We start from the raw sequence: 25,172 nt of genomic DNA, 5'->3' as shown, positions 1-25,172 counted from the left end.
TTTTTAAAAAAACTAAATTAACCCACTAAAGCACTTCCACTGTTCAAAAATTGCGGATTTTATTTACGTTTTGAAAGTCCGAAGCCACCTACGCGGAACGATGTCATCATTGCCTTCAGATTCGTCAGCAATCAGGCATGAAGACTTCCATTGACGTAGTTTCGATTCTTCCGGCTTTTCTTTTATCCCGAAGAGACTTCCGGAAGTCTTTTCGGGATAAAAGAAAAGCTGGAAGAATCGAAACAACGTCACTAGAAGTGCATGCATGCTCTTTTGATTGGTTTGCCCTCTAAAAATAATGAAAAGTATACAAATCGCTTTTGAACCGGAAGATTATCCGAATTTTTTATATTTTATCTCCGAAAACGGCTTAATTCTTGCAAATTGTAAATACCATTTTTTCGAAGAACCGTTGACCAGCTTCTCCCAAACTTCGCGTTTTGGATAAAAATAATCATGTTTCATCTTATCTTCCAAAATTTCACATGGTTGAAAAATAATCATATTTGAACTTCCCATCTCCCCCCATAAGTCATTTTATTGGTTCTCATAGAGAAGCTATTAAAAGCAGGAGGAATAGGTCAAATATGGTTCATTTGCAACCATATATGGTTAAATAAAAACGAGCGTGTAGGGGCATTTTTTTCACACACTTACAATTCGATTTAAAGTAAAACCGTCTTACTTCTTCCGAAAGAGCATAACATCGTTCACAAGAATTGATTCAAGAAAACAAAGAATGCTGATCTTTTCATGATTGTTTCTTGAATTTGATTTTGTTAATTTAATTGTTGCAGCCTGATAAAATATGCCGTCTTCGGCAAATTCGTTGCCATAGAATTTTATAGTAAGCTTCATGTTCTGAAGTTTCATTTCTATTTCGTGAGAATAAAATATTCAAGTAGAACCAGAAGAGGGGCATTTTCCGAACAAAATTTCAATTTTGCCATACAAAATTTCGTATCAAAACCCGGGTATCTAAATCTTATATTAAAAATCTGCAAAAATCCTGTTGTTCGTTTTGACCAAAAAGTAAACTTTATTAACTAAAAAGATTTTGAAATTCGAAAAAAGGCTCCAAAACGACACACCCTTCTCACAATGTAGCCGAAAAAAATAATTCTGTATTTCGACGAAAAAAGATTATTACTTTATGTGATTTTACTCAATATTCTGTTACGATTTTCTGTGATACTTTTTTTAATTTATTTTATTCGAAAGTCATGTGGAATGGCGTCGTTTTTACATTTTACCTAAGAAAAATCATTTAGGATTACCAATTTTATCATACTTTTCAATTCAAAGATAATTATTCGCGATTTAAATTTACATTTAAAATTGTATTTTGAACAATCGTCCATAATTTTAAATTCTTTGAAATAATTTAAAATTTCTAAAGTTCTGTGTTCTGTGACACAGATTCTAAGATGAAAAATTCCTTCAAATTCTATGAAATTGTAGATTTTTCTGTGATTTTGGCAACCTTGCCTTCACATCGGCAAAATCCGAGAACACCGGTAAATTTCGGAGAGAATAATTTTTATATCCTTTTGTGATAATCCAACTATAGCGCGATTTAGAGCGTTTCCAAAAAGGCTGTGTTAAATTTAAACTGATCCATCGTTGACCACTTTTTCGTGTTTTTCCCTCTTTGAGAAATAGCATGGATATAATTTTGTTCTGTACTTTCTTCAGAATTTCTTTTTTTTTAGATTATTTATGATTTAATTACTTCGAATGATTTTACATTGACCTTTAAAGTTTGATTTACAGAGTAAGACCTCTTTTCCATTTTTTTACAGTAAAAACAGTAAATAAAATGTACTTTTGGCTATGATTGAGATAAATCGAACACTGGTTCAAAATCTCTCACTACCTGAAGTCATGAGCCAATGTTTTATTTTTTTCTTGTAGTTTTATCGTTCCTATTCTCAGAAGATGGTTTTCTATTCTCAATGAGCAGTAAAGTTACTTGTAATTTGCGCAGATATACAAAAATGTATAAAATTACAAAAAAAAATGATACGGTTTCGGCAGCTCCCACATTGCAGAACCATTGTTTGTTTTGGTTCCTCTTGCTATGTTAAATTCGCAATCGAGAACAATAGATCAATGATTGCTGATGACAGATGATGATGATAAACGCGATACAAATGCTTACATCATCACATGGTTAGGGGAGAGTACTCAGGTTGGGTTTGTGCAAACATATTATAATCAACATTGGTAACTCTCAGCATGCTTCATATAGTCCAGCAAGGACATGCATTTCAGCATCACCTTCAGGGGAAAGTCCTTACTAAACGAGACAAGTTGGCGTGTTTCGTCGAAAAATTTCTTGATTTGTTTTTTACCAGTCATTCTTTTTGTCAACAAAGTTTGCATCGTTTGATTTCATTAATGCCGGTTATTTTATTTCAAATGTGCCAGTCAGTCTTAATAAAAAAAAGCTCTTGTTTTAGAAGGTAAGCATGTAATATCATGAATATTTCTTACAGTAATTATGACAATTTGAAAACACCTTATGATTCCATCGGCAGTTGCTCCCGTTGCATCTAATTGCATATAGGTAATCTTGCTCAATTGGATCTCTCACTCATTCCGTGAGATTTGAACCGGAGAGTTTTCTTGGGAACTGTTTCTTTCCGGCTTGCATCAAGAGTCTAGTGGACACACTTTTTGTGTTTCTTAAAAAATATCGTTTAAGAGCGCTGTAGGAGGCCAAAATGGGGCGAGTAAATAGTGCACAGCGTAAAGGTGCGGGATCCGTATTCACGGCCCACACCAAAAAGCGAAAGGGACAACCCAAACTGCGTCTTCTGGATTACGCCGAGCGACATGGTTACATGAAGGGAGTCGTGAAACAAATCATCCACGATCCAGGCCGTGGCGCCACGCTGGCCGTCGTCCACTTCCGGTACCCGTACAAGTTCAAGGTCCGTAAGCAGCTGTTTATCGCCGCCGAGGGTATGTACACCGGTCAGTTTGTGTACTGCGGAAAACGCGCCCAGCTGCAAATCAGAAACGTGCTCTCGATCGGTCTGATGCCCGAAAGTACCATCGTGTGCAACCTGGAGGAGAAGACCGGTGATCGGGGCAAGCTGGCCCGTACCTCCGGCAACTATGCCTCGGTCATTGCCCACAATCCGGATATCAAGCGTACCCGTGTGAAGCTGCCGTCCGGCGCCAAGAAGGTTCTTCCTTCGAACAACCGAGCCATGGTCGGTATCGTTGCCGGTGGTGGTCGTATCGAATTATACATTAATCTCATCAAGGTCCGCAGATCAATCGGTGTGTACCTTTTATAAAAAATTTCAGAACATCAAAGTTGGTTTGAGAGTTTTTGAATGTGGCTATTTTTTAGAAACAAGGAATAATTACGAAGAAGCTAAAAAATGATTTTTAACCACTATTCAAAACTTAGGAAATCTGGTAAATAGTTGTTAAAAATTGAAAATTTTAAAAATTATACAAATTTTGATGTTTTCGGAGTGAAAATAAAAAAAAACTCGAAAAAATTTTAGTTTCAATTTTGATTTCTTCAATACAACGACCGGTTAAATGATTTTTAGGCGCTCCGTAGAGCTCTTTCTAAATATAAATATTGAATGGGAATTGATCTGCCTCTACCGGAATTCTTTTCAAAGCTATCATCCAGTTTTTTTACACCCGAGACACAGGGGAACCCAGAGTATCAGGAATTCAGTATCGATTTATTTTCGTCAAACACCAGGGAACATAGATCGGGCCCTCCGAGAAAAATGATTCGATGTTTTGGAAACCTAAAAGATCAATCTGGCAATAAATTGCAGCCAAGGTATCAAAAACTTACCTTATACTTGTTCTAAAACAATCTATTGTTGAAAACAAATCCGAAGAATTCTTCAAAACAACGCACGAAAATGTCAAAGAACAATTTGCTTAACAACGACGGTATGGTTACTGTGAAATATTTTGACATATTTGTTTTGATAAACTGCCAATGGCAACTTCGGTTATTTTCGTGAGTGTTTCCATGTTTAGTAAGAACTTTCGTCACATGAAGGCGCGCATGGTGTGTCTCCATTTTTTTTGGGGAGTGAGGTATATTGATTATTATTATATTTGGTTTGTGGTAACACAACATTGTTGCCAGATATTCTGGGTAAGAGTATCAAAGTACTCATTGAGAAATGAGTACTTTCCCGGTTAGGGAATATGATACATGGAGAGTGCAACAATAGCAATCGCTAATGAATTGTGTGGTTATGTAAGGACTAGAGTGACAAAACATGAATAAAGATAACTCTATTCCATCACTTAAAGCTTTAAAAGATTTTTTTTTAAGAATAATAGCAACTCACTTTGTCATTTTCTGCAACCAGGAAGCTACTCAGGCTTTGATTTTCAATCTGGGATAGCAGAAGCAAAAAAAAAACTTATGTTGATTTCTCACCCAAAGCTTGAAAAATTCTCTCTCACTTGATATAAAACTGTTTCAACTCTTTCTGTCAATTTAATAATCTTAAATATATGCAAATTGAGAAAATCAAATCGATTTTTTTTCATGCCCAAAACGTATTAAAATACGTTTTATCAAAATAATCATCAGCTATTTTTGGAAGCCTTGAATACGATTAAAATCTGTTGATGTGTTTGGAAGTTATTTTGAGTTTTGAGAAAAAAAGTTATTGAAGTTTTCTTGAACTGAAGTTTCGAGTTTTTCGTTGACTTATTGCTTTCTATTATACATTTGCTTCAAAAATGCATAAATTATTTATTATTACTTTTTAATTTTCCATTTTTAAGTTCTTTTAAATTTATGGGTTTTATGTTTTACATAGAATTTTTTTTAAATTCATCCGAAAATCTGTAAAATGGTTAACTAGATAAGGAATCATTGAGTAACCAATAAAAGAACTTACTTTCATAAACGGTTAAAATCTTTGAGGTTGCTCTAAAAGCACATCAATTTGGCCAATTTGGTTAAGTTAGAATGAATTTTTATAAGAATGCCTTGGATTTGTAAAAAAACTTATTCTGTGCTAAATTAAAATAAGCAAAATCTACCAAATTATCGAGCAAAGATTATGAAAAAAATTAAAATTTTCAAAAGTAAAATTGATTGATTTAAGTTTTGCGGTTCAAGGTTATTACTTGCAATCTTGATTCAAATTCATGTTTTAGTTTGTTTTTTAAGCTCTTTATTAATTTGCAATAAAAATTTCAACAATATTACATGTTTCTTTATCAGCAAATACGTTTCTTTAAAATGAATTCCTCAAATAAAACCCTGTGGATGTTTTTTTCAGTTTCAGAATTCAGGTTCAGAATTCAGACACAGTATTAATATTCAAAAATCAGATTAAGCTCATAAATGATGTAAAATTATCAACATTACTTATTATGAAATTTGAAAAGAGGAACTTTTTCTGAGTTTCAATACGATTTTTGAAATGTAAAAAAAATACTATTTCGGAATTTTGGTTCCAGATCGATATTTCGATAGGAGCCAAGAATTGAAATATGTTTCAGAGCTCTCAATCATCAATCTAGTATTTTAAATTTAATGAGTTTTCAATCTGCATTCATTAAGTTTTTTTTGCCTGAATTAAAATATGAATATCGTATGATGAATTTTATCGCCATTTTGAAGTTTGCAATTCTGCAAATGAATTAAGCTTAAGAACTTCGGATCTGAATATGAAACAAAAACTCAGGATGATTTCTGTAGCTATGATCATTTAGAGTCCACTCATTTCATCTTGGTGATAGCAACATTCCTAGAGTTCGGATATGCAAAATGCGTTGTATTGGTAATGAAAAATAGTACCTTGCCTAAGTGTCTAAGTTTACGTGTTTTTATGAAATTTACTACGAAAAATAACATGGTTAAAATATTTTTGCACAATTACCTCGGAAATCTGTCATTACCGACTAATAAACTCATGAACAGTTGATTTTTTCTGAATTTGGCCCAAAGATAATAAGTATAAGGAGACTCACTACAACGCTCACGTTTTTCGATCACACGAATAGTTTTCAAAATACACGCGTTTGTAATTGCCCGAATTCTAAATAATCATAGTCTTAATATTTTGTTTTTTTTTCATACTCGGACAATAATTATTTCAATGCGTATGAGTTTCAAGAATTATGGATAAAAGCTTTGAATGAAATGCAAAACCAAATTTGTATAAAAAAATTCAAAACACCTTTTCAAGTATTTTCTAATGAAGATGTGAACTGAAAATCACGAATCCTTAACTAGATACATAATGCAAAATATGAGAACCGAAATGCAATTTAGAAATTGATAATAGGGAACGAGAACCCTGAAATGAGTTGAATCTATTGAAATTAAGTATTCAGAAATGTATTTCTATCATCAAGTGAGGAAATTTTGGAAATCTGTAGTAGAATTCTGAACCTAATGGATTTTTTTTCGAGGTTTTGGTATCAGTTAAGAGTAAAGATTTTCAAAATTGAATAATCTTACTCAATCATCAAAATTTGATTAAGAATATAAAAATTTGAGTGTAGAGTAGAACACCTCGCTTGGTGTCAGTGATCACAAGATCATCTAGGCAAGTTCTGTTTCCTGGATTTAATGAAGGATAATTAATTTGGATTTGGAATCAGCTTTTAGTTTTCATGAAGGTTTAGTACCTAGTTTATCAGTTATCTAAAATCTAACTCGAGGTGCTAAAACAAATCTAACAAATATTTGAATTCAGGACGACAAAATCTTACAAAATCAGTCACTGAAACATAGGCACCAAAAATGCTGTTTCTCTGTTTAATATATCCAGTCTGAATCTGCTTCAGTGAAAGCTACTTTCACTATTTTCTTTAAAAAAATCTCAGCAGAACAGGGCCGTAGGAAGAACCGACTCATGGGGGGGGGGGGGGGGGTTTGGTGAATGACTTTTACCTATGATTTTTTTGCCCAATAATGCACAAATACAAAAAAAAATAAACAAATAATGTTGTATCCACACTATTATTCATTTTTAAGTACTTTACATTAAAAGTTTTAGCATTTATTCGCAATTTTAGAATATGAGTCCTAAACCTAAAAGGTGATAAAATGAGTCCTAAACCTAAAAGGTGATAAAAAATGATAGATAAAATCTTACAAATTTTTTTAAGAGTTTAGTAGATAAAACTTAGTTGATTTGAGAATAAAATAAGGTTTTTTAGGATAGCCTTTCATTTCCTCCGATACTTTTTCAATACTCAAATCAAACAGGCCTAATCTTCCAAACTCTTTTGCAAATTCAAAGATTTTAATCTTTGATGAAAATACATTAAATTTACTTCAAATTACTAAAATATATTGAATAAGCAGAACTTGTTCTATTGGATTCTGAAATATTGGTGTCTGACGGCTTAGGTTTTCTCGCGGTCCATAATATGTTAATAGTGTTAAACAATACTCCGAGGAAATATAGATTTTGTGCAGATTTTTAGGCAAAGATCAGGTACATGTTTCTTTAACAGCAAATATGTTTCATAAAGAATCAATTCTATAATGAAAATCATGTGGATGATTTTTTGAAAAATAAAATTTGGCGTTTTTGCATAAAATAAAATTGACAAGCAATCTTAAATTCATTATCTCTTGTCTTCCTCTAAAATTTTTGTTTATTGTTAAATTTATTTACAAGCCAAATCTTTTTCTGAATTTTAGATCTGCATTCTGAATTTGAATTCTAAACCTACATTCAAAAATAAAGCTTTGAATCTGTATCTGAATTTCTATACGATTTCTTAAATGCACAGTAAAAAAGGTTTTCTGAATCTTAATTCCAGATCAGAATTTTATGAGTCAAGGTGTTAGAGCTTTCATTCAGAAATTTTTTAATTAAAATTCTGTAGTTTAGGTTCTATTTTAATTCACTATTTAAATTATTTAATTTCACATACTTTCAGTATGAATTTCAAATCATGAATCTGAATCTCAGTATTCAATTTTGGATAACCATTTCGAAGTTTTAAATGTTTGAATTTTGTGTGAGAATTAAGTTTAAGAACTTCGAATTGGAATATAAAATAAAATTTTCTTTTTTTCATATTTGGAAAACTATTATCAAAATATTGAAAATGCATATGATATCGAAAAATATTATTTAAATTTGATATGAAATGCCAAATAAAATTTGAACCAGGAGCAGCTTTGAATTTCTAATTTCTTTTGATTATTTGAACTGGAAATCAAGAATCCTTAACTGGATACAGAATCCGAAATACGAAAATTGTTGAGATAGCAGAATTGGGGCAGGGTCAGGAACAACCAGAATCAAAAAGGCTTTAAGACTTTTATAAAAGTACTTCTCTATTAAGCGGAGTTCTGGTACTAAGTGATAAGTTTTTCATTATAAACAATGCTCGTTACTAAGCACTGTTGCTAGGGAAAACTAGAATTGTTGAAAGGATATCTTGGATCGCTACACCTTCAACAAAAATAGGAATACAATTTTGGTCATGGGAATTATGGAATTAGAACCTCCGAAATAGGTTTAATTGAATTTTAAAGTTAAAATTCAGACCTGAATTTTTATGACTTAATGAGAAAATTTTGAATAAGTGTAGAAAAATTTTGAACTTAGGATGTGATTTTGGTATTAGTTTAAAGTCTAGATTGTTACTCTTGATTAACCTTACTCTTTTATCATAATTTGATTAGGAATTTAAATTTTTTAAAGTACACTAGAATAACTCGCTTGCTTTTCTAGATCCTCATGGGGGGGGGGTTTAACCCCCCCCCCCCGTTCCTACGGCCATGCAACAGAAAACCCAATATCATTTAATCTTTTAACCAACAAAAGTTTCTATCAATTAAGAAAGATTTCATTTGATGAAATTATTTTTTTTTGTTCATTTGAACATTTGAACATTCAATTAATTTTTTAAAGTCTTGAAAATGACTGAAAAAAAAAGTTCACAACCTGAAAGATTTGCAATTTTTGGCAACATTTTTATTTAAATTTGTTTTTCATTTTATGTTAAGCTCAATATGGTGAGCATAAAATATAGCTATTCCGTGAGTTGTTCCAGTCTTAATAAGAACATTTCCTAATGCAGTAGCTCTGTCAGCCAAGGTTGCCGAAATCACAGAAAAATCTGTGATTTCACAGAATTTTGAGCAAATTTTCATCACAGAATCTGTGTCACAGAACACAGAATTTTAAAAAATTAATGAATTTCCCAGAATTATTGAATTCTGAAAGAATTTTCAAAATTATAATTTTCTGGCCAATTAAAATTTTAGAGTTTTTCTTTGTAATTAAGTAAAGTATGATAGAATTGGTAATAAGGATAGGGATACTAATTGGTTTTACTCAACTTAAATGTAAAAAAGACCCAATTTACCATGAATTTTCAATTAAATTAAAGGAAATAGCATCACAGAAAACCATCACAGAATTTTGGGGTAAAATCACAGAAAGTCAGAATTTTTTTTCTCGAAAACACAGTTTTTTCGGCAACCTTGCTGTCAGCTTATTGAGGCAAATTTCATTTTGCCGTGGACGATTTATCGTTGTTTCGATTTTGTGAGTTATTTTGCTCGTCTCATGAGCTCATGAGATTTTTCAAAAAAATAAATATTTAGAATAAATTAAGCATTGCTTCTTAAATTTTGTAAATTTCACTTCTACTTTTGTTTCTATTGGTTTTTTTTTGTAATCGTATGCAAATCAGGCGATTCGTCTAGGTATTTGGAGGGTTCGAGTGAATATAAATGAAATTTCCTAAAAACCTTAATGGTTTTCCTGTTGCTTATTGATTTATTGGAAACTTTAGAAAGTTTATTTTCTCTTATTGATGTTAATTCAGTTGACAATCTTTATCATTCAACAAATGGATGAAAGTAAGCTCCAAATCTAAGATTGTTTGGAAAAAATTTCCAGTAAAAATACTTACATGGAGAACAACTTAATCAGCCAAAAGTTCATGACCTCGTAGAACGAGGGCTCCGTGTTGCAACAAATTGAGGGGCATCGGGTGAAAAACGAGTCCAACTCCGCTCATCAAAAACCCACTATCAGCCACTTAAAAGAACGTTTCAGTTTAACGATCATCATAAATAAACACGCAAAGCCTTCCTTTGGTTTGGACTGGATTGGATTGGATTGTATAAACTGGCCTCCACATGTGGTGAAGATCTTAGTTCTAGTCTCTAGTGTTTATGTTCGCTCTTGGCTACAGGTTTTCTGGCGCAAGGTACTCAATAACTTCTGGTTTATAACCGATCGAACAAAATTGCCCATTGGACTTCTTCCATCTCCAACCCAAGGGAAAAAGAAGAAAAGGGGCTCCACGAAAGTGCAATAAATGTTTGTTGGTTGGGAAGCGATTAAATTATTCCGGACTTGTTGTTGTAGGACGTGCTTCGAGATGGTATTAACTGTCATCGTTTCGTTCTGAAGAACCGCCTTAAGATCTAGCAAAGATAGGTTAAGAACGAGACGATTGGGAATCAGAATTCTCGGGAACTTGAAGTTGTGCTTTTTTTTGCCTTCCCGTACAATCGTTCAATTGCCCACTATACATGATTGTAAAACAATGTCGTAAATTAGCGAGGAAGTGGTTAAGCTGAATGGCAAACGAGCTGACCTAGAATAAATTAATGTTTATAATAGGATAATGATGGGGCCTCGTACGTGTGGAAAGAGCAAAAAGGTCTGGAGAAAATGACCCTCAACTTGGACAGTTCATCCTAATAGCGGAGCATTTGAGTAATTTAATCCTTGTTTTTTTTTTAAATTTCATACTACACTCGTAACACAAACATTTTGCTTAGTACATCTTAGAACATCTTACACCGATAATTCCATCTCCATGGAAGTTCATTATTAGAGTAAACTCTGATTTGTGGGTGTAGTTAAAAACATTTCCAAAGTATTTTTTGCTAACTGTAATCACAGTTCATGAAAAATATGCCAACTGCTATCATGCTCAGAGTCGTTAATGAGTTGCAGCGGATTGCCCTAGAATTAAAAAAAAATATTAAGGAGTTCCGTAAAACACGATTAAGGTCAGAGCCCCAGGAACGACGCATCACCCCAGCGCGTTTGTACTCAATCGGCGACACACAGCACGAAATATCCGGGTTATTCTCCGATGATTTAATGTAGGCTTATTTGCAGTCAGCTCTGGGGGGCTTGCCATGAAAAACCCCCCCAGGGGGATACGAAACACGTCTTGTTGCGAAAAGAATATCAGAACAATTATTTATGCCCCACAACGCACACCGCGCATCAGATCATCCTCAAGAGGTGGCTTCTTGAATCATCAACCGGCCGCTTTTTGAAACGAAAAAAAATCTCGACAACCGGTCGGAAATTCTGACAGCAGAACGCACCGAGTCGGTCACCGACTTAAGAAGTAGAAGTCATTTATTAATTCTCGGACATCCCATTGAATTGAAGAGGTTGACTCATAAGGTAGCGAAGTTGGAGGCTGAGAATAAGGAGATCCGGCAATTTCGGGATCCCCCTCGTACCTGAGAAGTACTTTTTGGAGGGGAGAGAATCTTCAAAGGGAAGATCAACGGACACAGCATCAGAATCTTTCCCCGGAATTGAATTGAGGCCACACCACCAGCCGGGTTACAAATTAGCTACACTAACGGTTGTTTGACACCTCCTCAGTTTTATGGCTACACCTCCACTTTGAAAAAAAAAAAAATAAAAATGAAAAAATGTTGGATGTACTCAAAGAGGAGGAATTCATAAGTGTGGGTATGTGATTGAAGAAAAGTCGGGAGAAGTTCTTGTGAAGTGATCTTCTCGAGCTGTGGTGGATCAAGTACCTTCAAACAAATCTCTTCTAATGGTGTGAAGTACGCCCGCGCATAATAAGCTTCCAGCTGCCTTTCCTAGCAGCTTTACGTCATGTTCTGAGTGCCTTTAGAAGAGATTTGCGATCAGCCAGAAAATGATACATCGAAGTTTTGACGCATGACGACGTTAGATGGATGGAGAGTTTGATGAACTTATTAGGAGATTAAATTGCTCCAATCCTCCTCTCTCTACTAATAAATCAAAGCTGATGTCAGTGGATGATATTTGAATACTCTTCATCGCGTTGTTTGTTCTACGGAAATAGCAGTTTAGTGTGTTTATTTTCCATTCTAGGGTTTTTCTCGAATTTTAGTTTTAAATTGTGTTGCGTAAGCCTCTCTGCAAATTACATCTTTTCTAATCCATTGATTATTTTGTTCTTAAAATTCAACACGAATAAGTTCAAATCGAGAACCGTTAGAGCATTTGAAATAATTACACTAGTTTGCAGCATTTTTGAACTAACCAAACAAAAGATCACTATTAATGTGAAATTGGGCGCTGAATCCGAAAATGAAATTCAAAAATATCCCAGAAGAACCGTTTTTGAGTTGTGCTTCAAATATGAAATTATGGAAAAATTAAAAAAGTACTTGTACTAAGATTTAAATATCTCGGAATGTACATGAATATGAATATACATTTCAAATCTCTTTTTTGCATATTAAAGCTGGATAAGTTTGGAATCGATAATATCAACTTTATTTTTGCTTATGATCAATAGTATTGTTGATATTAGTGACTTTATTATGGAAAATATTTAAAAAAATGCATTTTTTTCAGAAAAAATTTGTTTCAGTAGAAGTTTTAAACTCAAAAGTAACATGCAAAAAATGTTATTTTCTATTGGCTTTCAATATCAATTCAGAACGAAGATTTCAAGTGGTTATTTATCAAAATCGGTTGGAAAGTTTAAGCAGTTATGGTTACTTTACCATAACAGTAATTTTTCCATTTTTGAATAATTGAACAAACTTTGGTGTACTTATAATAGTATAGGAAGAATTAAGTATTAAACCGCTGCAAAAAATGACTTTTTGCTCCCATATGGTTTGTTGATGCCTTTTGGATCACCAAATTTGAGATGATTTGGTTAATTCCTGAGTTAGCGCAACTTTTTTTTTTTTTTTTTTTGTTTCGATTATAGTCGTTTTTACTATCTTTATGGCATTCGCGACTTTATCAACGTTACAGTTGGCGGATTGTTATTGAAAAACTCATCCGGTACAACTGTGTTCGATGTTTACTCTTGGGCTCGAACTCGCGGACATCGGCTCAGGAGACAACAGACTTGCCAACTGAGCTATATCACAAGCCGAGTTAGCGCAACGCGTTCTAATTTTGTATGAAAATTTGTATGGAAGAAGAAATTCTTGCACATTAAATCTTCCAGAAAATTCAAATAAGCTTGAAATGAAATCGGTCTTTAATTTTTGGTTTTGATTTTCTTAAGCTTCATTTTTTGCTTACATGACAAGCACCTAAGAATTTCATGAAAAAAGTTATATTCATTTCAAAATAAAAAAATCTGAATCCATTGAAAAGTATTAAAAAATGGCAGACTTTGCTTGCTAGAGCTGTTGATAATTGCATGAATTGTTTTTGCAAAGGCTTCATTAATCGATAAATTCTTTGGCAATGCAAAAATGTTTTTTGAGATTTTTTATTTCCATCCTACTGTTTTACCAGCTTTGAAACAAGCAGTCAAAAACGATATAATTAAATAAATGAATTTCGAAAACAAAAATTTTATATAACATTGAATATCTTTTCTGAAGTACAATTTAGGTTGGTGCTTTGTTGACATGAAATGTAATGCAAGAATCAAGGATCATTTTTCATCTAAAGTTATATTTTTTGGAACTTTCAGAACATCTCTGGCGATTTTTGAATGAAAAATTTTGTTTTCCCATACAAATTTCTATACAAAATAAAAACTCGTTGCGCTAATTCAGGACTGGATGGATCGCTTCTAAAAATTTTATTGCAATTTCTGGCAGCAAAACCAACCAAAAAAAGTTATGGGAGGTGTAAAAATTTAAGAATTTGAAATTTTCATACAAAGCTTGCAGCGGTCTATTAAGCATGGTAAATGTCACTCGCTCCTACTTAAAACTAATTATTAGATTACCAGAAGTTCACATGCCAAATTTCAGAACGATCTGAACGACTCCGATTTTGACTTAACCTTAATCCGCTCTTGAGTGTCAATATGACACTATTTTAAGCGTGGCGGCTTGTAGCTTTATTTGGGTTCATCCATATAATACTATTTCTGTGAGGACCCTCCATGAATTGAATCATTAATTTTTTATGGATGCACACTGGAAGCCCAGGAATAAAACTCCCTAATCAGATGTTAAATGCCAATTTAACATTCCTCCACAATATTTTACTCAAATATTTACCTGAAAAACTGCATTTTTCCGTTATTCAAGGTCTAAGAAAAAAATCCGAAAAAATATGCTTCGGAAAAAAGACTAGCTACGGAATGCTCAAAAAAAAATCACTAAGTGTCCAATAAGCTGAAGTTTGAAGCTATACGTTGCATTTAAGGATATATTTCTTTGAATTTTTTTAAGATCATGAAAGTGGTGTAAAAAACTGTACTTTTCAATCAATGAACCGTCGAAATTTTTTAAGTAACACCAAATAAATTTTGGAAAGAGGACTGGAAAGTAGACGTAATTTGGCACTTTTTTGCCTTTTTAGAATGTCAAAATATGAAACACACAATTTTCGACGAATTTTAGAAGGTCGCTGATTTTCGAACCTTTTGTTCATTCGCAAATTTCTCAGATTAAAATGCACATAAATTGAACTTCGCACTGAATTTTGAGCCCAATTCACGAAAACGAAAATATGAAACACCAGAATACGAATGAGAATTAAATGATCGAATAAATCCAGGATTTGATGCTTCGGACAGAAAAAAACCCAGTCCACAGAAATACAAAACATAGTTGAGCAAATTAAAAAAAAAAGAATTTTATCATTATTGATATTAAATAACATTTCTTTTCTTGATTTTCGATTGAAGAGTTCCTGAAAAATTTCTCTATGAAATCACAATGTGAATAAGAATTTTAAATGTGAATTATCAATTAGCAAAACAATGTTTATTTTGGGTTTAGGGAAAGCTTTTCAAAACTAGTAGATGATTATTGAATTTAATTTTAAAAAGAAAATATTAAATTTTATTTCAAGAGTGCTAGCGATCAAAGTCCGAAATAAATTCCTCTTTTAATGTTCAATTTTTCCCAGTTATCAAAATAAAAGGCTAAAAATTCATAATTCATTGAATTTTCAATAATTAATTTGTAAATTTAAAATACAACAATTTTCAATTCATCTTCACTGGTTTATAGATTAATTGAAAATTCATGATGGATTAAAATAAAGATGAATAAATTAAACGTTTGTAAATTTTCAAGCGCAGTTATAGTTTAAAATTTCTAGCAATGAATATTTTTTCGCAGTTATTTGAGCCCTGGAAATGACAAAAGCAAGAAACTAAGTTTTTCTTTTAAAACAATTAAGATTTATATTCTTCCAAGAAGTTTGGTTTTCAAAAAACAAAATTTAGAGTTTAAATACAAAGACAAACTTATAAATAAATCTTTAAATTTCGTTTAATTCATTAAAAAATAAATAAACGTATCAATAAAGTTTGGGTAATTGTATTGAAAATTTTAATAAAATGTTGATTCAATTTATCGGCCTTATCAGTAAAAGTAATGCTCTTTTCGTAAGATCATTTCAAGATTATGAAAATGAAAATTGGTTCCGTAAGGAAATATTGATGACATATAATTAAAATGCTTATGATAAAATTATATTCGCTCATTTTCAATATCTATTCATTTCTTCAAACTTTCCATCCGCCTCTAATTTTTGATAATTTTTAAACGTTTTATTAAAATATCATAACTTTCACCGATAAGGTCGAGAAATTAAATTAACAAACAAAATCTTAATCACTGTGCTTTTCATAAAATAAAATATATCACAATGATGTTAAAAATTAGTTTTTAACATTCTAGAAATATTTTTTTTTTCAACAAAAAAAAACGTTTCACTATTACATTAACTTTGTGGTAGAGTATAAATAATAACTCAAGAGACAGAATTTGGGTGGCTTTATGTTTTAATCATGGATTTTGTAGATTTTGGCGTACAGAACTTGAAGCTTTTGTCTGATGCCGCCTATCACATCTCGTTGTGGTGATACGGAGTTTAAAAGTTTGAAAATGTATCAGTTCTAAGTTAAATCAATCATTGATAAACTGATGAACTAACAATTCTACATGAAAGAAAAAAAAGATTCTGAATTTGATTACTATGCCTTCTTTATTCTATTAAAGATTAAAATTTTTTTTGATGATGATGAGAAATGATTTAAAAAAGTTAAATTCTACATTTTTTTTAAATTTGAAAGACAAGTACTTCTGACATTACTTAAGAAAGATTTTTTAATCCAGTTTTATTTCATAAAAAAAAATTGATGAAACCGGCAAACTATTTTTTTCATTTTTTTTAAATATCTTTAATTCGTCAAGAATCTATTGTTTTACAGAATTGGAACAGAAGACAAAACAAATTTTTATATTACTTGCGATATTGGAGAGGGTTGATAAGAATCTTTATTAATTTTTTTTTTTCAATATTTAAAAGTGTTTTCAGAAAAGATCAATATTTCTTTAAATAATGTTTAACTTATTTTAATACTTTCAGGGCACCAAAATAAATGAAAAATAAGCTCTTGAATTCATTTTATCTTAGAATAAAGTGAATTTTGTGGCCATGTGTAATTTATCAAAATCCTTTTGAATGTGAAGTTGAGCATTTAGAAAAATTAGAAACACGAATTAAAATAGAGGTGAAATTATTTTCTTGAAGAATGTTTCATAAAATTTGTAATGATTTTAAACGATTTTTTTTTATCTTATAGCAAGTTCACTCGTGTTGGGAAAAAGTGGTAGAAATTTTGGTACTTTTAGGTAGCACATTTTGAAAATTTTACCATGCAGAAATGTTTTCAAGATCTTTGGGCGTTGAATTTTTTTACAACACAGCTTCTATTTCAGCCGTATGTGATAGAAATTGAGCTAGTTTTACATCACATCATGCAAAAATAGAACATATGTTGTAAAAAACTTGCCGGCCGCAGATCTTGAGAATATTTTTACTTAATAAGTTTTCAAAATGTGCTTCACGTGTCAAAATTTCTAGCACTTTTTCCCAACACGATTGAACTTACTCTTAGTGATTAGAAATAAAGCAATGGATGAACATGTTCAGATTCACTACCTTATAAAAACTAGTTTTGAAGATAAGGTAGGCTTTTCTATGTCAAGATTTGAGCTTCAATACAGAAGGTTGCAAATAGAAAATTAAAAGTTAGTTTCAATTCGCGAACTTCATATAGTGTCTTAGAATGAAATATCTCTGGCCTAGAATGATAAAAGACTGAACACCACCACATAGTGGTCCAAAATTTAGAAAAGCTGGCAGAAACTCGATTTTTAAAGCACTCATAATTATCTATCCAAATATTTCATCGTGTTCCGGCATTGTCAGGCTACATGAAACCATGAAAATGATAGCCATAAGTTTATCCGTTTAGAAGTTTTCAAAGAAATGCTAAGAAAAGTTTGAATATTTTTTAAAAATTTCCCAAATATTTGCTTACATTGAAAAACGAATAGATATTCAAATCGCGAATATATCTTGCTTTGCAATTATTTTTATATTTTTGTTAGACATATTTTACATTTTATATAACAGAAATTTGTGTTTTGAAATAAAGTTGAATCATTTTTTATGGAATCTAGTTGCGAAAAAAACGATAAATATTTTAAAATTTTAAAACTTCAACTGGAGATTTCAAAAGAACTCCACATAACTCCTCTCTAATTTTACGTTGGATAGATTGCCACATTTCTGAACTACAAAATATTTCAAATTGGGCTGCTTTTTTGCCATTTTTGGAGAACGTCAAAGAGTTGAACCACTTTTTTCTTAAGGGGGGGGGGTAGGGTCTAACGCTTTCAAAAAATCGATTTTTTTATTTTTTATTTTCTTATTGTAAAACATTTCAAGAATGTTGTGTCAAATTTTCAAGTCAATTGAAGCAAAACTGTAGAAGTTATAGGCCTTTATCTCCTCCTATCTAATACAGCAAGAAAGCAAGAGCAGAAACTTCAAACGCGTTTTTCTCGAAAGCACATTTTCAAAGTCCGTGGACATCGTCATTTGAAAACTACTTATCCGATTCTTTTCAAATTTGGAACATGTTTTCTACATATAAAATACCAGACCCCAACGTTTTTCTTTTTTGTTTTTTTTTACTTTGGGGAGATTTTACAGGTGAAAAATGGCGGATTTTTTCGTGAAAAATCGTAGTTTTTACTTCAAACAGCCACAAAAATTTCATAAAAATTTTTTTAAGTTAAATAAAAACGTTGGGGTCCAGAAAAACATCTATTAAAAATATATTGCTCTGATTTTTTGACTTCAGATGATTCTGTGCTGAGATACAGTGTCCACCGCAAATCCTGTTTTCTTAAAGGCATCCTCGAAAGTGCTCCGTCACCGGCTCATTTTTCAATATTTTTCTACGAAAAAATTACTAAATGTTGTTTTAACAATGCTTTGTATAATCCAAAAAATTTTAATACATTTGTTTAAACGATAGCTCTAGAAAAAAATCGTGAAAATGGTGTCTTTTTTTACCCGTTAGACCCTACCCCCCCTTAAAATTTGACTTCTTAGCCAATAACCACCCGAATCAAGAACTAAATATTTATTTATTTATTTTATTTACATAGTATACCGTCTCACGACATAACTTGACAAACATAATTCCCATAGTTCACTCGGTCCATGGCAACCGTCCTCCAATTTCTCGGGGATCAAGAACTAAAATGATATTTAATTGGATTTCTAGGTTGATTTGAACTTAGTTTAAATTTTATCGCAAAGATCAATTTTCGTCCTTACTAATCATAAATCTTCTCCTTCCATAATTTACTTCCCAGACAACTTCTTCTTCGGTCAACCGCAGGGCCGCTTCGTGCCATCCTTCGAAACCTCCCGGTCCGGGTTTTTTCCCTCGAGCCTGCAACGGAATCAACCGCCCGATTCCTACCAGGAGCAGACCCTCTTCGTCGGTAGCCCTTCTGGAAGTGGTTCTTCCTCAGCAGGAGGATCCGCCGCCGGAGGTCATCGAAGCCGGCAAGTCAACACCGGAGACACCGGCGTGACACCTTCCTACTTCCAGTTCACCTATACGGTAAGTTTGTGAGGAAGTTCTTAGTTTTCATTTTTTGATTGATTGATTCCGTGAGTTTGTGTGCTTTTTTACTTCTAAGTTTTGATGTGTAGCTTTTGATTGCTGTTTTTTCGTATTTAATAGATTTAATTCATAACACCAACACTCTCATACGAATCAGCAACAGTACGGTTCAGTGACGGCATTTTGGATGATAAAATTTGCGACCTACTACCTACCTTCTTATTATTGGTTTTATCGCTGTGATGAGTCGCTTTTAAGTGGCTTGAGTTCATTGGATTGGAAAATTAGCGCTTCTCGGTGCTAAAAGCCATTACTAATGTGTCATTGAGTGGGGTGACACTTGGAAATCTAGTCGAATCGAATCGAAAGATGAATAATCGAAGTTTAGATCAGCATGTTTTACCTTGGATGGTAAATCCTATTGCAAAGATGCGTGATGATTCACTATGAGATGCAAAAAATTGATACGTTTTTTTCCAATGCTTGTTTGAAAGTTAAAGATCTTCCGGTTTTGGTTTTTAAAGTTGACCTTTTCTTCCGACTGAAACTAACAAGCAAACACGCATTATTCATCATTAAGTGTCAATGAAACATCACAATTCTCACATAATTGAGAGCTGTTGAACATCACAGTTCCAACACACAAATTAAACCAAGCGATGGTTTGTTTGTTGGTTTAGTTTTTAATGTTGTTTCCTGTTAATTTAACTGGGCGATGTTCAAAAGTGCAACTCAAACGATGTACATTGACCTCAGCTCTTTCGGTTGAACAAAACATTCTTCAACTGCTCCCCTAGAGATGATCATGAATGGTGGGTCCTCGGAAAGGTCAAAATCGACATACCAGTTGTAAAGGGTATTTTTTTTTATAGTTTGTTGCTGAAGCTGAGGAGTGGCCCATTTGTATAGAGAAACAAAAACAGAGACGCAAATAAATAAAAAGAGCAAGGTACCGATTTTTCCGGCAACACACTCCAGTTGGAACCGTTGAATGGACCGGCTTTGGGCATACATCATGCTTGAAGATCAACTACGACGAGTTCATGGATCAAAGTTCCTTCATGCAACAGTTTATTGCATGTTGGCTACTGGAACGCCCATCAGGAACTACCGTTTGTTGGGTGGTGCCATTCATTGGTGGAGCATCATAAATCAGCTTCCGGATGTTTCAGCTGCGGAACTACAAGTATTTTTCGTTTTAGTCTCCTACCCTTCAAAATCTTAGTAACGAGTCATTATGAAAATATTAAGTTGACATCAAATAGTCTTATTAGGTTATCTTTAACATTTCAAATACGATAATAAAAATTATAAAATAGGAAAATACGCCATTATCACTGAACTCAAATTTGCAAGCAATTTTCGAAACAGACTCACTTAGAGAGTACACCTTTATTTTGAAGTTCATGGTTCAATCAGATGCAAAATCAGTTCCATTGAAATTTGTACAATTTTGGAAGGAAACCTTACTCAAGCATGCAAGAAATTGTATTTTTTTTTTTTTTAATTTTTGGATTTTAAAAGAAAAGGGTTGACATGTGTTGTAGACAGATTTCAAACCTTTTCGAATTACTGAAAAACACAATTGTTTGTCTCTACCTGGTATGTCTCTAGTTTAGAGCTTGTGTGTAAAAAACTAGCTAACCTGGTGTACTTTGCTACACCTTCTCAAAGTAAATAAAATTAACAACAAAAAAAAACAAATTTCAATTTTTTTTGTAGGTATAATTATATATAGTGAAAGTTGATCTTGAAATTTGTTTATCAAGATCTGAAATATTTACTGTGTTGTTGCAAGTTTCATGAGTTCTTTCATTATACCAAAATATATGTTCTATTCGCAAGGATTCTATTCTGTATACCGACTTCCTCATCCAAAGTGGAGAGCGTTCACGAACTTTCATAAAAACATTGCTTGTATCTAAATAACGTTACATGCCACATCTGGCTCCAAAAGATGGTCCCTTTTGATAGATAAAGCTTAGTTCTTTTAGAAATGGGACACTTTCTTGTGCTAATAGCTCGTTTAATATTAATCGGACATTCATAATTTTGACATCATTTTGTTGCCCGTGAAAATTGCTAATCGACCTATTTTTTTTTTCAAAATTTTAAATTCATGCGTTTTTTAAATTTTCACGATGCAAGAGAAAAAGAAAAAAAAATATCTTGCACAGTTTCCTTCAAAAACTGTAATTATCAAATTGATAGCTGACAAAATCGTTGATTATTCAAAGAATTAGTGTGTGTGTGGAAAAGTATGCAAACACTGTCAAAAATTTCCACAAAGTTCAAATCAAGCATTGAAGTGAAGCACATGATTGGCAACTACGGTTAAGGGTCATTAGGGAAGACAAGTCTCAGATCAGAATTTTTAATTTTTAATAAGCGAAAAACTAAGCGTTGATCGGTGAAGTTTGCAACAATTTTTTCTCTGATAAGCTGACAGTGTTGCCTAATTATGAGCCATTCAAACCTAACCTCAAACAACAATTTTTTGCTAGTTCCAGAGTTTGTAAGCTGTTAAGCTGGTTCTGAGGCAATGGGACTGGTGATTTCTGATGGACGACAAAACTTGTGAAAACCCCAATATCAAACAAATTTCAGAGTTTGAATCCCATAACATGTCTGCTTGCGGTAAGGTCCCTAGCATATTAAAGTATTTATTTGCTGTTTTTTTTTGTTTGAAATAAAATGATTTGCCAAGATTCTGCTCCTATGAAAAAAAACAACAATTTTAAAAACGAAAACATTGTTTTTTACTGTTTTTAAAAGCATAAAAAGAGTAATCTTATATGTACCATTCGCAACCTACGATCCATACTAATCGATTACACTTTAATATTAATCTCATGATGGTTTTACTTCGTAATTGTCCGATTTTGCCAGCAGAAATTCCATTAAAAATGCTTTTAAGTGGCTCAAAAGTAATCACGTTTTGTTGATTTTAAAACAGCTTTATCCACTAAATTGCCCTTAGTTTCTTTTAAAAGATAAGTATTGAACTTAAAAGCAGTAGAAATTGAAGGAGGAGGATGCATCTACCTAGAATATAGATTGGACGAAGAAGAAGTTGGAAAAAACTGAACAATATCATGGCTGAAAATTTTTTTTTTCATGAATTATCATAAGGTTACCTTCATTTCTTCCATAGAAAGTATTTCGATCAAATGAATGGTTTTTTAGATACACGCATTCGTAACTGTCCCATTTCTAAAAGAACTAAGCTTTAAGTGCTCGATTTATTCCAAAAAAAAACTAAAGGGGAACATGCTCTATTATGCCCCACTTAAGCAAGTCACTGATTTACTATGTATTTGGCGTACATTTTGTGTAAAAAACTCGTGTACTCGTCAAAGGAAAGTTTTTTCTACAAACGCTTATGATTTTTTATTACTTAAATTCATTAAGTTGCTTTATAAACAAGATTTTTCAAAACCATATTCAAAGCCACATAACAAAACTGTGTTGCAAATACTCGCCTTGAAGCCGAACACATCCGAAAGCAGCCGAAAGCCGGAAACACACTAATACTAACAGACACTTCGACTAGAAAGAAAATCAAAATGGACTAAACAAAATTAAAAAAAAAAATAAATGTAGATTTTTCTGGGCTAAATCAACGCTCAAAAAATGGTTTTTAATTTTTTGTTCACTTTCAATGAAAATTGACCGATTTAAAAAATTAATGCTATTTTCAGCCTACTACGATTGGCGCGTTATAACAAGCGCATGGGCCGTGATAGAACATAGGGGAACATGCTCTATAACGCCCCACCTAAGCGAATCGCTGATTTGCTATGTATTCCACGAACATTTGGTGCAAAAAAACGAGTATATTCGTTAGAGAAAAGTGTTTTCTTCAAATGCCTATGATTGTTTTACTACTAAAACTCATTCAGATGCTTCAAAAACTTGATTTTTTAAAACAATATTCTAAGCCACAGAGCAAAACTGTGTTGCAAATACGCGCCGCTGTATATTCAATACGCGCCTAGCAGCCGAACACACCCGAAAGCAGCCGAAGACCGAAAACACACTAATACTTACAAACACTTCGACTGAAAAGAAAATCAAAATGGACTAATAAAAACCGAAAAAATTGAAAACTTCATTTTTTGACCTCAACTTACGCTCATAAAGAGGTTTTTAACTTTTTGTTCACTTTCAATAAAAATTGAACGTTTTGAAAAATGAATGATTTTTTTCGGCATATTACGATAGGCGCGTTATAACGAGCGCGTGGGCCGTGATAGAACATATTCATAAAAAGCATAACTTAGCGAGTTCTGTATGATTTTTCAGCATAAAATCATAGTTTAGATTCTCCTCTATCGATGTGTCAGAAAATAATATCTTATTCATTTTTCTCTGCTAGGTGACACCTTTTTGAAAGTGTTTTAAAATTTAGATCGATATGAAGAAAAACCTTAACTGTGAAATTTTCACGACGCAGGGGAATTTTAAGGAAAAATTCATACATGCCATGGTCAATCACAGCATTTGAAACAAATTGGTAATATTTTGCACTCCTCAAATGTTACAGATTCTTCAAAACACGAGTGGCGCATATTAGCCACATGGGCCGTTATATGAACTTTTCCCCTATAAGAGACCCCCTCCCCCTTCCCTTTTTCCGTCCACCTCTACTTGAAGGAGGTAGGCTTTTCTAATAATCATACCCATTTTTTCGTACCCAAAAACCTTTCATATCAAATTTGGTTCCATTAGTTAAGCGGTACAACAAATTTATACGGAACCCCTTCTTTCCCTTCCCATCTCCTCCCTGCAAGACGGAAGGGTTTATAGCAATCTTAGAAACATATCTTGTAACCAATTATCTTCCTTCCTTTATCCCCAATGGAAGAATGGAGGAGTTTCAAATAATCATACAACCATTTCTCGTATCATATGCTCTCTCATGCCCAATTTGGTTCCATTAGATTGATACATTTTCAATATTTGTTAAAAACTGAAAAGGAGCCCCTTTCCTATCTCCCCACTGGAAGGAGGAAGCCATGCCAAATTCCGTTCCATTTACTCCAATAAAAATTGTTTGGGAGCATCACTCCTCCCTTCTTATCTTCTCAATGGAAGCAGGAAGGGGTCTCAAATAATCAAGGAAATATTTAGCGTATTCCAATTTCTTGAATAGTTTTCAAATTATGTGAAAAAAAATGAACAGGAGATCCCTCTCTTTATCTACCTCCCCACTGGAAGAGGAAAGGGAAACCAAAGTTTCAGGGAAACATTTATCATACCCCAATACTATCCCATGCCAAATTTGGTTCCATTTGCTCGATTTGTTCATTAGTAATGTGCAAAATTGTAAGAAAGGACACCATCTTCTCTACCATTGGAAGATGGAAGGGTTCTCAAATTCTCATGTTTAAAAACATTTCTCGTTCCCAAATACCCTTCCATGCCAAATTTGGTTCCATTTGTTCGATTAGTTCTCCAGTAATCTCCCTACTGGAAATAAAGAGGGGTTTCAAATAATCATAGAAATATTTATCGTACCTAAATGCCCTGCCACGTCAAATTTGGTACCATTTTCTTGATCGGTTCTCGAGTTATGCAAACATTTTTTCTTTTGTTTAGGAGACCCCTTCCCCTTTTACTGTAAGAGGGAGGGGTCTCAAACCATAACATGGACCTTCTCCAGCGTCCAATATCCCCACCTGCCAAGTTTCACACAAAACGGTTCAGTTGTTTCCGAGTCTATAGGGAACAGATAGACAGACAGAAATCCATTTTTATATAGCTGACCAGATGTGCTACAGCTTCCCAAAACAAATGATATTTGTGAATTTTATTAAAAAGAAATGCTTTTTTATTGGGCAGCATATTAAATAAAATTTCAAAATAATTTAGTAGCAATCTCTTTAACATGAGAGCTGCAACTTGAGTTTCGAATTACATTATAAAAGTGAAGTAATATAATTCGACCTCTTTACTTATTTTTACTCTGTTTAAATAATCAAAACAATCATTGAACCATTTTGTTGTACCCAAAAACTTTTCCATGTCATGTTTGGTTTAATTTG

The 25,172-nt window shown here is 32.8% G+C and overlaps 2 protein-coding genes across 2 annotated transcripts in view; both read left to right on the top strand.

Annotated features, from left to right (window-relative positions):
* The first annotated feature begins 2,659 nt into the window (after window positions 1-2,659).
* On the top strand, window positions 2,660-3,308 carry LOC129753717 (60S ribosomal protein L8-like). The gene has a single exon (XM_055749561.1). It carries the CDS (start codon window positions 2,727-2,729, stop codon window positions 3,306-3,308), a length of 582 nt encoding a protein of 193 aa, XP_055605536.1. The 5' UTR covers window positions 2,660-2,726.
* Window positions 3,309-9,843: 6,535 nt separating this feature from the next.
* The window catches only part of LOC129753716 (mucin-2-like), a 134,815-nt gene continuing 119,486 nt past the window's right edge, over window positions 9,844-25,172 (top strand). The window contains exons 1-2 of the mRNA XM_055749560.1: window positions 9,844-9,853; window positions 18,869-19,122. Of these exons, the coding sequence (XP_055605535.1) occupies window positions 9,844-9,853; window positions 18,869-19,122 (264 nt within the window). The remainder of the gene's footprint in view (window positions 9,854-18,868; window positions 19,123-25,172) is intronic.

Source organism: Uranotaenia lowii, chromosome 3, assembly GCF_029784155.1.
Source record: "Uranotaenia lowii strain MFRU-FL chromosome 3, ASM2978415v1, whole genome shotgun sequence".
Classification (NCBI taxonomy): domain Eukaryota; kingdom Metazoa; phylum Arthropoda; class Insecta; order Diptera; family Culicidae; genus Uranotaenia; species Uranotaenia lowii.
The sequence above is the reverse complement of the archived record's forward strand: the minus strand, read 5'-3'. Positions and strand labels throughout refer to the sequence as shown.